This window comes from Sycon ciliatum, chromosome 6 (genome assembly GCF_964019385.1).
Source record: "Sycon ciliatum chromosome 6, ocSycCili1.1, whole genome shotgun sequence".
Classification (NCBI taxonomy): Eukaryota; Metazoa; Porifera; class Calcarea; order Leucosolenida; family Sycettidae; genus Sycon; species Sycon ciliatum.
Window position 1 is genome coordinate 12194090 of NC_088648.1, and position 13923 is coordinate 12208012.

Sequence of the window (13923 nt, forward strand, 5' to 3'; positions counted from 1 at the left end):
GGTGAAATTTTAATTTTTGCCTTAACTTCCCCTTTAATATGGCGCTTCTGGTCATCGCAGAGCCATGAAATTTTGGCTCGGAGTATAACACATCGTAGTCTCACTGTGACATATGTTTTCTAATCAAAATACCAAGAGGGAAAGTGAATATTGAGTCCATTCCTGTTTGCAACCTGTGTCCTATTTGAAACCGTCCCCTCTACCGGTACACGCCGGTAGATCTACACTGGGGGAGCGGCCAGGTAAGTCCTCCAAGATCGGCCCCCTAGCCTTAAATAATTTTGGGAGCAGTGAGTGAGCAGGGGCCTACAAACTGTAGGGCCTAGGCCCCTGCTCACTCACTGCTCCCAAAATTTAACAAAACTTGGCAAAAGGGCATCGCTTCCTAATAAGTAAGGTGGAACAACGCTTCAAGGGTATATTGTTGGCACTCTTTTATATAATAGTTTCAAGCTTTCGCGATGAGGCGCTAGGCCTCAGGCAAACATCATTCTAATGTTCATGTCAAACGGGGAAAATGAGGTCTTGCCATTATTCACTACTGCGCAAGAAATATGGTGGGAACCACGCGCGTGCGCGCACACACAGACACACACACACACACACGCGCAAGCACACACACACTCACACCTCAGACCTCAGACCTGCCCATCGCGGAAGCGATGATAGCGAACAGCTATGTTAGACATAGCAACTTATGCTGGGATTACACCATTCAACAGCTTGCAAGGCTGATAAATTGACCGCCACTATTTTTAGCCTGGTATCCACCACACAGCTGATTGAAGTGACTTTTTCTGGCCAGTGAATCCCTATTTTTCATTTTTCCATTTTTTTCTTTTTCTTTTTTTTTCTACACACACACACCACACCACATACTCCGGCATACACTGGCTGTTGGTAACCACCCAGGAGAATGAAAGAAAAGTCAGGAAGAGACCGAGAAAGAGAAGAAAGACGTGTGCGACCATAATCTTCGGGAATTAAACCCGCAACCTCTCAACACTCACACACACCGCGCGCACACACACACACGCTCACACACACACGCACGCACCCGCGCACATGTGTCGGAAAGCATTTGACATGACCAGTTACAGCCAGGTTCTGAATGTCCTAGCCAGCGGCAAGGGGTAAATGCTGCACGCATTGCTTCACAGTTACGGATGCTGCCTTATGAGATGCCCAAATCCACAACGGTTTGCAGCGCAGCAAATGGAAGCGATGGGGACATATTGTGCTAGATGGCAGTAGACCACACTCAGGAGTATGCTGTATCCAGGCGGTCGGTGATCACCTAGACATGACAGTATAGATATAGGCAGAACAAAGGTGAAGGGGGCGGGGATCGTCCGACCCATTGTTTTTGTGATTTTACCGCTATTATGGCAGCTACTTTCACCCACACCAGCAAACATCCCACCAACTTCCATCCCATGCATTTATTCACCGGCCACTGGAACCCGCCTTGAGTATGGTTTCCGCGGCAAGTGATGATTATAAGAAGCAATGACTCATACAATGCTGTGCTGACAAAACTCAATCCGACAATGTACGGTCGAGTTGCGCGTCCAAGAACGTTGTTTCCAAGGAGTTAGCCTAGGACGTTCCTATTTTTCAGCAATCTGGCTGCATTCTTTGTTCTTCGGCGTGACTCTTCTGTATGCGTTGCCCCACGGCCGGGTCAGTACCCTGGCTAGCTAGACCCGGATGTGTGCACCACATGAATCAGGTACTCTGGCCTGAAGGAAAACACCTGACCAAAGACATGCATGGAAGACCTTACACATGGACTATGCCCTCCACGAGGGAGAGGGTTGGCAGTGTGTGCGTGTGTGAATGTATTGGTCTGAAACGGGCTGCACATGTAGCAATGTGTAGATTGAGTATATTGCAGCTTATGTGCTACAGTGTTTCTCGACTCTCTAGTGTCCCACTTTATTCGATAAACATCACAGTCACGTGAACCGGGGTCCCGGGAACCAGGGAGTGGCCGTGAAGAGGCCTGCACTCAGTGCACAGTGGACTCTGCCCGCGAACATGTGAATAGAAGAATACTGGTATTTTACTACTTCCTTGTACGAACTGGGCCTTTCTTGCCACTCGTTTCGTGTACACGTGCCCTAGCTTACGACAAACTTGAGTCCCTGGAGGCGAGTCCAAAAATCACGTTATCGAATAAGGTCTGTACTCTGTAGTCATGCATATCCATGTACTGAGTAGCTAGTGCATGTAGTCCCGTGGTAGCACTCACACGGTGATACCGGTGCATATCGTAGCTGCTATGCTCCCACTTGCAAACAAGAATTGCTCACATGCACACGCACACAAAAGCCTCGCGGTCACCGACTGACTGCAGTACCTGCTCGAAACCATAACCAGTACAGTCTTTGTGGTCCACTTTCACGACAATAACACACACAGAAGTCTCTGCTGTGAGCACGGTGGCTCGGCAATGGCGAAGTAAGCCTCGCGGTCACCGACTGACTGCAGTACCTGCTCGAAACCATAACCAGTACAATAATGTGCTCACGCACCGACTCACATGCAAATCAGCTTCAAGTTATTAGCAAGGGTACACAAGTGTATTACTCTTGCTATTAGGCGATTCGCGATGATCTTCGCCTATCCGATTCACTCGTGCTCCACGACACCCCTACTATAAACAGAATCACTACTCGTACAGTTTCAGGTTTGTTCAATCTTCAAGTGATAGCAGCAAGAGCACTGGTACATACATGCAAATGAAAGCCAGCGCCGCAGTCCGGTGTAAGCGCGTGTAGATCTACTATCAACAGTACATAACCAATTAACCATGATAACCCCCACAAAGTACTCTTGGTACTATTGATCACATGGCGAGATCAGCAACGTGATCAGCAATGGCACAAATGGCCAGTAGCCAGATCAAAATCGCTGACTGCATGCATAGTTGCATACACAGGACGAGCCAGAGACTCCATGCATTCACAGGCTGAGTCAGACCGCATCCATACACAGGTAGAAATATGACTGACTCCACGCATACACAGGTAGAAATATGACTGACTCTGCGCATACACAGGCTGGGCAAGACAGTACAGACAAGATTCCACTGTTATCTGGGACTAGCATACACAGCTCAACACTTCTGTCAACGATCAATCGAGAATGTCTTGGTGAAATAGATTTGTGCGTGCAATGCTGACGCTACCACATAATCAAGATACTGTGATAATTGAGTGGCAAGGCGACCAGTCTGTGAGTGTAAGTTGTGAAAGACTCTCACAATGTGAATGTATTGTGATCTAGAGCCTTGCAGGCAACGTGTGAATGGGGGGGGGGGGGGGTACTGGTGCAGATTCTACTATTGAATCGCTCCAAAGGTAAAAAGCAAATGGTGTGAGAAAAGAAAAGTTTAGAAAACCTGCTTTGTGAGCGTGATAATGTGTGCTGTACAGTGTTGAACCTGCGTGAGACACGAATCTCAGCGACAAGGGAAACTAGACAAGTGTTAGCCAGTCCCGGCTAATATAATATGAGTATAATCACATGCAGCAAGTACGATGCCGCTGGTCTAACGGGGGCGGCACCTACTGGTGTGAGAAAGGAATAGAAAAGGTGAAAGTAAAAATGCAAGACAATACAGGTGCGTTCTAGAGGGGTTGGGTAACTGGGAGCGAGGTGATGTGTTTGTACGGTTATTAGTGCTGCTGCAGCAGACAGTACATGCGCAACTATAGCAGGGAGTGTACAAACGGAGTATCAGGAAATGGGCAGTCAGTGCCATGCTAGAGAACACTGAGATTGGGTCACGTTGTCAGTGCAGATAGAGGGAGATAGAGATAGAGAGAGAGAGAGAGAGAGAGAGAGAGAGAGAGAGAGAGAGAGACAGAGACAGAGACAGAGAGAGAGAGAGAGAGAGAGAGAGAGAGAGAGAGAGAGAGAGAGACAGAGAGAGAGAGAGAGAGCACCGGGGCATTGGGGCACTTAGATAGTGTTATTGCTATTGTCAGCTGGCTAATTTACTATAGCTTGGGAAACAGTGATGCTGGCATCGAAAGTTTCCCTGTCCAGGCAGGGTGGAAGCATAAGTGCATTACGTTTCACGTTTCTGTGTGCACGGGTGCCATATAACAGTAAGTACAAGAACGGTGTCAGAGCGGTGGGGACCAGTAGTGGTCTGTGTGTGGTTACGCATGTGTCAGTGTGGGTCATGGATCTGTGCAGAATACAGGTCATGGATCTGTGCAGAATGCAGGTCATGGATCTGTGCAGAATGCAGGTCATGGATCTGTGCAGAATGCAGGTCATGGATCTGTGCAGAATGCAGGTTATGGATCTGTGCAGAATGCAGGTCATGGATCTGTGCAGAATGCAGGTCATGGATCTGTGCAGAATGCAGGTTGTGAATCTGTGTTGGCTTCAATCTGGGTGTGTGGGGGCAGCAGTATCATATCGGTTCTGTGGAAGCGCTTGACGCGTGTCATGCAAGGGATCAGGGATCTGGCAGCAGCAATATGATATCAATCCAACACGCACCTATGCATGACGGCTGGTGCTTGATGCGTCGGGATGGCGTACCCATACGTGTGCTGTCTCAACACTGGCACTGTTCTGTTGTCTCATTGTGGGACAACAGCCAATCGGATTTCACTATAAGTCAGTAGGGCAGTGCTGATGGTCAGGGACATTACGGACAAAGGCAGCAACATGTCGTCACTGCTAGTTCTATCACCAATCAACGGTAGGTTGCCATACCAGTCATCGAGGAGGCACGGGATATCTGAGGCTTGTACCAAATGCCGCTATTCGTGGGAGAGATGACGTTGCTGGCATGACTGGACTGCATTGCTAGGGCTGCAGTGCCTAGCGGCGGAAGCACCGAAGACGAGTTTGTAATCGCGCCGGCCTGGGATGCAAGCAAGTCTGCTTGGAATGATCCAGCACCAGCATCAGCCTGACAGTGTGTCTGAGATGAAGCCGCCGCCGCAGTGGTGGTGGTGGCCATACTGGCTGGCAGGCCAGCGTTGTTACCTACATTGGCCGGTAGAAACAGCTGTGGATAGTAGCCAATAGCAGCGGAAGCAGCTGCAGTGCCGGGAGCAGTTTGAACCGCCGCTGGCACCCGGTGATGATTCTGAGTGTGTTGTGCCGGAAACATGAGACTAGAGCTAGTGCCATGCTGCATTACTACACCTGCAGCAGCAGCAGTTGTACATTGACTTGCTGCTGCTGCTGCGGCTGGTGGTAGGTACGTGTTGGGTGATACATGCTGAGTTGCTGCTGCTGGGAGTGGCAGTCCATGTACAACATGGCCGAGATGTTGATTGCTGCCGCAGTAAAATGACAGTGCGCTCTGACCAATTGCACCACATATCGATGCAGTACTACTGCTGCTACTGATGCCTCCGCCGCCACCACCAACGCTGCTGCTGCTGCTGCTGCTACTGTAGATGCCAGGATTGAAGGATGATGACATTCTCTTGGCGGCACTCGTTGAAAACATACACCCGCCTCGCACCAGCTGGCGGCGCAGTTGTTGTAGCTGCTGCTGTCGGTGCAGTTGAGATGAAAAGGAATGGAATGAATCGTCTTGCAGCAGCTGTGGTGGCTGTATTTCATCTTGCAAGTCATCGTGCAGTTGAGAATCATGTGCCTGTTCTCGGCTGCAAAGAGGGTTTGGCTGCAGTTGGTGAAGTTGCTGTGAGAATACTGATGATGGCGGATATACCGGTGCTATAGATGGTGCCAACAGTACTGATGGCGCTACTCGGAAGAAAACAGATGATTCGTCTTCTCCAGAACTGTCGCTATGTTCCTCCTCATCCTCATCGACCTCTTCCTTGCCTTCTTCTTCTTCATCCTCTTCTTGATCATCATCGCCTTCTTCTTCGCTATCCGGTTGTACCCTTCCTTGGATAGGTTGATCTGAGCAAGAGTGTACTGGGGACACGGGAGGTGACTGCGTTAAGTGGCTGCTGCTGCCACTGCCACTGTTCTTGCCTAGTGTAGAGGTGTGGTGGTGGCTTACGTCATTCAGGTTTCCAATATGGAAAGACGCTGAAAGCTCTAGATCAGCTCCGGTGACCCTTTCGCTGGACAGTGATTGGTCGAAGTGTTGCGGAGCGTTCTCAGTTCTTGCGAATGCAGAGGCTGCCTCGCAGGACGGCGATTGATGAAAACCGGTGTCGCCTAGCGAAGAAGGTGAAGGATTTTGGAAAGGAGATATTCTCTTGGCAAGAGCGTGGCTAGATCCGTCCTCTAAGCTGGAAGGCGAGCCTTCGGAAGCAGCAAACACAAAATGGCTGCTGGCATTTCCACTGCCCTGAGAAGCGTAGCCGATGCTGCTGCTGCTGCTGCTGCCAGTACTGCTACCGATGCTTGACGTGCTGTGGGTTCTCTTCAGACCTTGGCGTATTCTTGCAGGAGTAGCATCAGGTGGCGATGAACATGCTACCTGGCCATGTAGACTCTTAAACTGATCAACACTGCTCAAGTCACAACTGGCTGGACTACGACAGATGATGCCACTGTCATTGTCAATGCTACCCACACTGCTGCCGCTGCTGTTACCGATAGTGGTAAGAGTGGGGTTGATGCCGTTGTGAAGAACCCCGGTGCATGGCTGTCTGGATGCGAATGCTGAGCTAGAACAGCTGGTGGCCTCAAGCAGCCCGTCGCCAACGGAACTAGCCATGGTGCGATCATCGATGGTGCTAACAGCAGTGGAGGATGGCTGAGGTAGTGGTGATATACCACAATGACGCATGAAGCCATTCAAGTCACTGGGCATGGTGGACTGACCGGACATCAGTCCTGTCGCTGGAGATAGTGACGAAGATGAAGAAATGCGACCTTGCTGCTCGATGGGGACTGCTGGCAGGTGCGCCATGGGCAACAGCGGTGTGCATGAGCCGACCAACTGTGCGTGCTGCTGTACATATGCACAACACACACATATACATACCGGTAGACAGAGAGAGAGAGACAGAGAGAGAGAGAGAGAGAGAGAGAGAGAGAGAGAGAGAGAGAGAGAGAGAGAGAGAGAGAGAGAGAGAGAGAGAGAGAGAGAGAGAGAAAGAAAGAGAGAGAGAGAGAAAGAAAGAGAGAGAGAGAGAGACACACACACACACACACACAAATAATGAGTTAAAGTTCAGAACGCTCCAGCTTGCTCCATATGCTAGACATCATTGGTCTAGCAGTCTTCCGTCCAGTTTTTCTTGCAATTTCCCAGCTAATACCCACCTGGGCTTCCCCTCCCTCTACATCCTGAGTATGGTGTTCCCCATATGAGCGTAGCCTCACACTACACCCGAGGAAGACAGTGATATCAGACAGACACCCGAGGAAAACATAGACAACTAGGCAGCATATCAGCATACTTACCGGTGCAGGTGCAATGTGCGTGGAGGCTGGTAAAACAGGCAGGGTATGGGTGGAGTACTGCATAGCAGTGCAAGCTGTCGCCACTGGTGTTGTCGCCCTTATTGGCATGGGTCCTGCTCCAACTGACATTGGTACTGGTGGGGCTGCTGAGCATGGATATGCTGAAAGCGATGATCTTGGAGAGGCTGTGGTTCTGGACGGGATGAGATGATCTACGTGGCTACCACCAGGATACTGCAAAGACGCACATACCGAGATACACGCACAGAGACACACACACACACACACACCGAACCACACACCGAACCACACACCGAACCACATACACATACCGGCATACATACCGACACACACACACACACACGCACCAACAAAACATAATGGTCACGCTACAGTATGAACTTAGTGCTGTCCGCCACAGAACTACTCAGACTATGTATACATGTACAACCATCCCGACCTTGACAGATGTACAGTAGAGCCTGTCATATCCGGACATGTACCTCAACCAGGAATCCTGCATTCAGGTACTTGCCATCAAATCCTGACAATGTCTTTCTTTGGTGGAGATCAGCTGAACTATTAAAGTCACTGCATTATGGCCGGAATATTCAGTTTCTATGCTGTATGCTTGTCAAATTGCACCGTCCATGGCCCGTTTGAAGAAGAAAAAAAGATGCATCCTATCCGGTATGGAAATTTAGCACCATGGAAGAATGCTTGCACTGACTAGTACACTAATGGTTGGTGTCCAAGCCGGTGGCCCTCATCCAGCTGCACTGTGCTACACTGTGCTACGGTGGTAACAAGTGAAATCCGACCCCAGCTTGGTGCACTCGCATTGCAAACACCGAAGCATGTGCAGCTTGGTGCACTCGCATTGCAAACACCCAAGCATGTGCAGCTTGGTGCACTCGCATTGCAAACACCCAAGCATGTGCAGCTTGGTGCACTCGCATTGCAAACACCCAAGCATGTGCAGCTTGGTGCACTCGCATTGCAAACACCCAAGCATGTGCAGCTTGGTGCACTCGCATTGCAAACACCCAAGCATGTGCAGCTTGGTGCACTCGCATTGCAAACACCCAAGCATGTGCAGCTTGGTGCACTCGCATTGCAAACACCCAAGCATGTGCAGCTTGGTGCACTCGCATTGCAAACACCCAAGCATGTGCAGCTTGGTGCACTCACATTGCAAACACCCAAGCATGTGCAGCTTGGTGCACTCACATTGCAAACACCCAAGCATGTGCAGCTTGGTGCACTCACATTGCAAACACCAAGCATGTGCAGCAGCAGCATATACAGCGCTAGAACCCATGCTGCGCTCGAGCACGACAATCAGGGGTCGGATTTCAGTGGTCAGCTACTAGTGCCTAAAGAATGTGACATACCGTATAGGCGCGAATAGAAGCCCCGGGGCTCTACTTTTCCAGAAGACACCCAGAGGGGGCTGTATTCGAGAGGGGGCTTTATTTTTTCACCCCTCCCCTTTGATTGCACACATCCGTTTCTGGCGCAGTGTGTTCCTATTTTTTCATGTCTCTACGTTGACCCCAGAGGGCCAGAGCGATCCCGTACCTCCAATATGCATCTAGTGATCTGCAAAGCACACTGTGTTGATCGTGCATACCGTACATGGTTCATGTACTGCACTACAACGTACGGACTGTGAGCGCTCGATTAGAGCCCCGGGCTTTTATTCGAGACGGGGCTGTATTACTTCGAATGTCTCTGAGGGATGGGCTCTATTCGAGAGGGGCTCTATTCGAAGGGGGGCTTGTATTCGCGCGCGCATGGTAGATATCAGACACCCGAGGAAAACATAGACAACTAGGCAGCATATCAGCATACTTACCGGTGCAGGTGCAATGTGCGTGGAGGCTGGTAAAACAGGCAGGGTATGGGTGGAGTACTGCATAGCAGTGCAAGCTGTCGCCACTGGTGTTGTCGCCCTTATTGCCATGGGTCCTGCTCCAACTGATATTGGTACTGGTCGGGCTGCAGAGCATGCTCGGGTTGGGAGCGGTGATTTCGGAGAGGTGGTGCGTCCGGGTGAGGCCAAACGATCCGTGCGGCTACCACCAGGGTACTACAAACACACACACACACACACACACACACACACACACACACACACACACGCACACACACACACACGCACACACACCTCAGACCTCAGACATGCTCATCGCGGAAGCGATGATAGCGAACAGCTATGTTAGACATAGCAACTTGTACTGGGATTACACCATTCAACAGCTTGCAAGGCTGATGAATTGACCGCCACTATTTTCTACAAGTAGCCTGGTATCCACCACACAGCTGACTGAAATGGCTTTTTCTGGCCAGTGAATCCCTATTTTTCATTTTTTTTCTTTTTTTTTACACACACACACACACACACACACACACACACAAACGTGAAAATCTGACTTGGTACAAAATCCTTTCCGCCTCCCCCATTTGACAGGAGTCCAGTTGTTGCAGTGAATTCCCAATGTCTACACGACCGTGCATGAAATTATGTATCCGGCCACGACATAATTCTATGTGGGACGGGGTCCGGGCAAACACAGATGTTATTGCACATGCACAATATCAGTACCGTAAAAGTCCGTAAATAAGTACCTGCCCAAAAGAAATACCCCCTTCATTCTTTTGGCTCTGTCTGTTGAAGTCAAGTCAAGCCCGATAAACATACTGCCCGAAATAAGTACCGGTACGTTGCGCACATGCAGCATGTAGCATGTACATCGACATGAAAATGACTTCTCTACTACACACAAGTCAGGTCCGAAAGTTAGTTCGTGCCCGAAAGTCAGTACCCGCCCGAAAGTTAGTACGAGTGTGGTCACTAAATTCGAAAGTAAATACGTACTTATTTACGGACTTTTACGGTAGATTGTTATCTACACATACATGTACATAGAGCTACCACACGTCTACCACATGACAACAAGGCGTGGCAGCAAACCTTGGTTCAAACTCCAGTTAAGAGTTTTAACAGTCCCTGCATCTATGGATCACATGATGTCAGCCATGTTGGTTCCACTGTCCACATGACATGATCACTTTCTACACAAATTTACAGTCCATTTCAAAACTATAGACGCGTAGGGTTTTTGAAATATTTCGAATTTGGCTGGAACTTTTTGAGAATAGTTTTCGGAATATTGCTCAGGTCCGCTCCACAATTACTCTCATATAGTTTCTAAACGATTGGATAACAGACGTCCAATTTGGAAAATTTTATGCACAAAGTGATCACAGATTTTATGTGGTATAGATGCTGGCATAACGGTCTTTGCCTAGGTACGCGTCTATGGTTTTGAAATGGACTGTAGGCACATGACAAACTGATGTGTGAAGTCACTCTACTACTGAACAAGGTGGGCTCTTGCTCGCTCCAAAAACACAGTGTCACATTGATTCTTTCCTACAGGCTTGTAAACACATGGCATGCACTTCATCATTCTGCACGTGGCCTACAGTCAACTTCGCTAATAACGACTGCGGATATAACGACAATTCGCGAATAAGGACAGAATTTCCATGCCCAGAGCAAAGTCCATTCTACCTGTGTACATATAATGAGACTTCGGGTATAACGACACGAATAAGGACACTTTTCTGATGCCCGGCTGAGTGTCGTTATACGCAAAGTTGACTGCATATCAGTTTGTTATTCACACATGCTCAGCACAAATGACTCAGTAAAGAGTGCAGACACTCACTCTTATGAATGTCTCTCGTCGGCGCCCGTCACATAGATACTCGGTTTCGGAATAGCCGTCGGGAACAGAACAATACTCGCTGCCGCTGCTGCAGCTGCCTGGTGCTCCATGCTGTACACCCGCATTTCCATCTCGACCTCTTGGTGCAGCAGGTCTTGGTGCCATCGAGCTGGTGTGTGAGATTTCACTGCGAGTGAGATCATCATCCGGTACTGCTGAGGTTTGTAGGCAAGACTGGATTAGCTGCTGGCCAACGCTCGACTTGAAGATGGACTGCAGCTTCTTGGTGGCGAAGGAGAAGACGGAATCGCGAGACGCAGCCAACACGAGCACTTCAGAGCCTGTCAAAACACTGAGTTCAAATCCCTGGACAATGTGCACATATGCATTTGCATACACATACACACACATACACACACATACACACACACATACACACACATACACACACACCACACACACACACACACACACACACACACACACACACACACACACACACGCACACACACGTACACACATGTACACACACGTATATACATATCGACAATTATTGTACAACCAAATCACAAAAGGCAATGCTAGGCATAGCAGCTTGTGCTGGGACCATCAGCTTCAAGCACATGCACATGCACACACACACACACACACACACACACACACACACACACACACACACACACACACACACACAAACACACACACACACACACACAAACACACACACACACGCACAAACATACACACATATGCACACATAGATGCACACACACGTATACACATACACACATGCACACACACACACACATGTCATGCACTAGACACATACACACGTACACACGTACACACACACACATGTCCACACACACACTGACAATCAATCACAAAAGGCAACTTATAGTACATTTGCCTGCAATTGGACCCTCCAATTCCTGCACGTAGCACCTTCAAGTCTAGTGACCTTATATGCAATGCATTTCTCTTAATATAGCACTCTGTAGTACATGTCCTCCCAATTGGGTCAAAAAGGGACTAGCTGCAAAAGCTACCTATGCCTGCCAGTACAGTACTTAAGGTCATGCTAATATGGCTAATAAACCCATACTATATGCACCTGCCATTAGCGTGCTTGTACTAAGCAGTATGTGGGACCTCCCTTGCGCCATGCGCCAGGCTCTCATCGCCAGGCTTCCAGCTGAAAGGAAACTTTCATGTGCAGCCAGCAGTGCGCACGCCCTGCCATTCTGGCAACACAGCAATGCACAGTCCCTGGCTGTGTGCACAGTGCCAGTCTGTTCAGCTGTCAGCGAGGACTACAGCTTGAAATACGCGCCAAGCCTACATCCACACACTTCAAAGTACTATTGTGCTGCCCATGTACAGCAGCTCAAAGTACATACAGCTTTTAACAACAGCAGTACAATCATAGTCTTCATTGTGTGCAATTGCTCCGCGCCCACTGAATGTCAGCGTTGTCGATCTATGCAACTGCTTTCCTGCCACTGCCTTCCTGCCACTGGCTTCCTGTGGAGGCTGGCAGCCTGAATCGGTAGACGTTGGTACAGGTGCGGGATTTCTTGCGCATCCATGGAAAGGAAGCTGTCTCCTACAAAGTGTGGCACCTTGTGCAGTGAATGTTACGACTACGGGTGATACGCGGACTATGCACCATGATCTACTGAAATCTGCCCTGTTTCTTCTTCACAAAGTCTGTTCCGCTCTACCAAGTAGACAAAACGAACACATCCCAATTTTTTTCCTGCAAGTTATTATTACGATAATCTTTATTAGGATGTGCTATTTTGAACTCGGATGGTGAGTCAATATCAATCAGAAGAAAGTCAGGCCGTTGAATGCCTCAGTACTAATACAGTAAAATCCCGCCAGAGCACCCCTACCTCCTCGACGCTTCAGGTGGGGAGGGGTGGATGGGCGAGTCCTACTTGCCGCATTCAGTACTACATGAAAAAGTACTCAGTCTCACCCTACGAAAACGGTTCGTGCATCTCGTACACCGACCAAGAGCCAGGAGTCGTGCAGACCCATCAAAACTCAGGATTTGTGCGATCCCTGGTCAAGAGGGTGGGCACTGTTGCGTACATTTCCAAGGGGGTCGAGCACGCGTCTGCAGTACAGTACGGCATCACAGACTGTGACAGAGTCCTACGAGGATACAATCGATCACGTCCCTGACGAGAAGTCAGGGAGGGGCGGATGGGAGAGACGCTCTGGCGGGATTTTACAGTACCCTCCGTCAATTTCGTGCCTAGTTGTCACACTACATGTATTTGACTGTATACATGTATGATCTCATTGATCTGGTTCTATTGCTGGACTGTAAAGCTGTGTTCATAACTGGCGTGTGTATGCGCTATGTTTGCAGTTCATACGCGACCGAGTGCATATTCAGGCCATCACAGAACACAGGCTCTCAGCTAATTGAGTCGTATTTAGGTCTTGCGACACCGTAGAGTACTAACGTTTTGACTCCACCAGTCAAAGTGACTGGCTTATGCCAGTACGTGCCTGAAACGCGCTGAAAATACATTGTGCTGGGTTTCCATTTCAGGGCAATTCCATAAGCGTGACACCCCAAAAGCCAGCAAAATACGCACAAACACGTGGTTTCAGGCGTATGCGTGCGTCAGTTATGATCACAGCCCGAGTCGTAACTCCTACAAAATTGTCTTTCTCTTATCGTTTTAATACTAGGATGACCCAGTATCAAATTATGTAAAGATGAGTAAGTGCATAGTTGGAGGGAGCTGCACCAAATGACCAACAGCAAAGGGCAACTTAGAACCACGAAGTACAA

The 13923-nt window shown here is 49.1% G+C and overlaps 1 protein-coding gene across 1 annotated transcript in view; it reads right to left on the reverse strand.

The window, feature by feature from the left end:
* Positions 1-3322: 3322 nt before the first annotated feature.
* Positions 3323-13923, reverse strand: part of LOC135819386 (uncharacterized) — an 11368-nt gene continuing 767 nt past the window's right edge. Inside the window, exons 2-5 of the mRNA XM_065332587.1 lie at positions 11109-11474; positions 9230-9463; positions 7372-7605; positions 3323-6916 (exon numbers count right to left, since the gene is read on the reverse strand). Coding sequence (XP_065188659.1) covers positions 4721-6916; positions 7372-7605; positions 9230-9463; positions 11109-11474 — 3030 coding nt within the window. The 3' untranslated portion in view covers positions 3323-4720. The remainder of the gene's footprint in view (positions 6917-7371; positions 7606-9229; positions 9464-11108; positions 11475-13923) is intronic.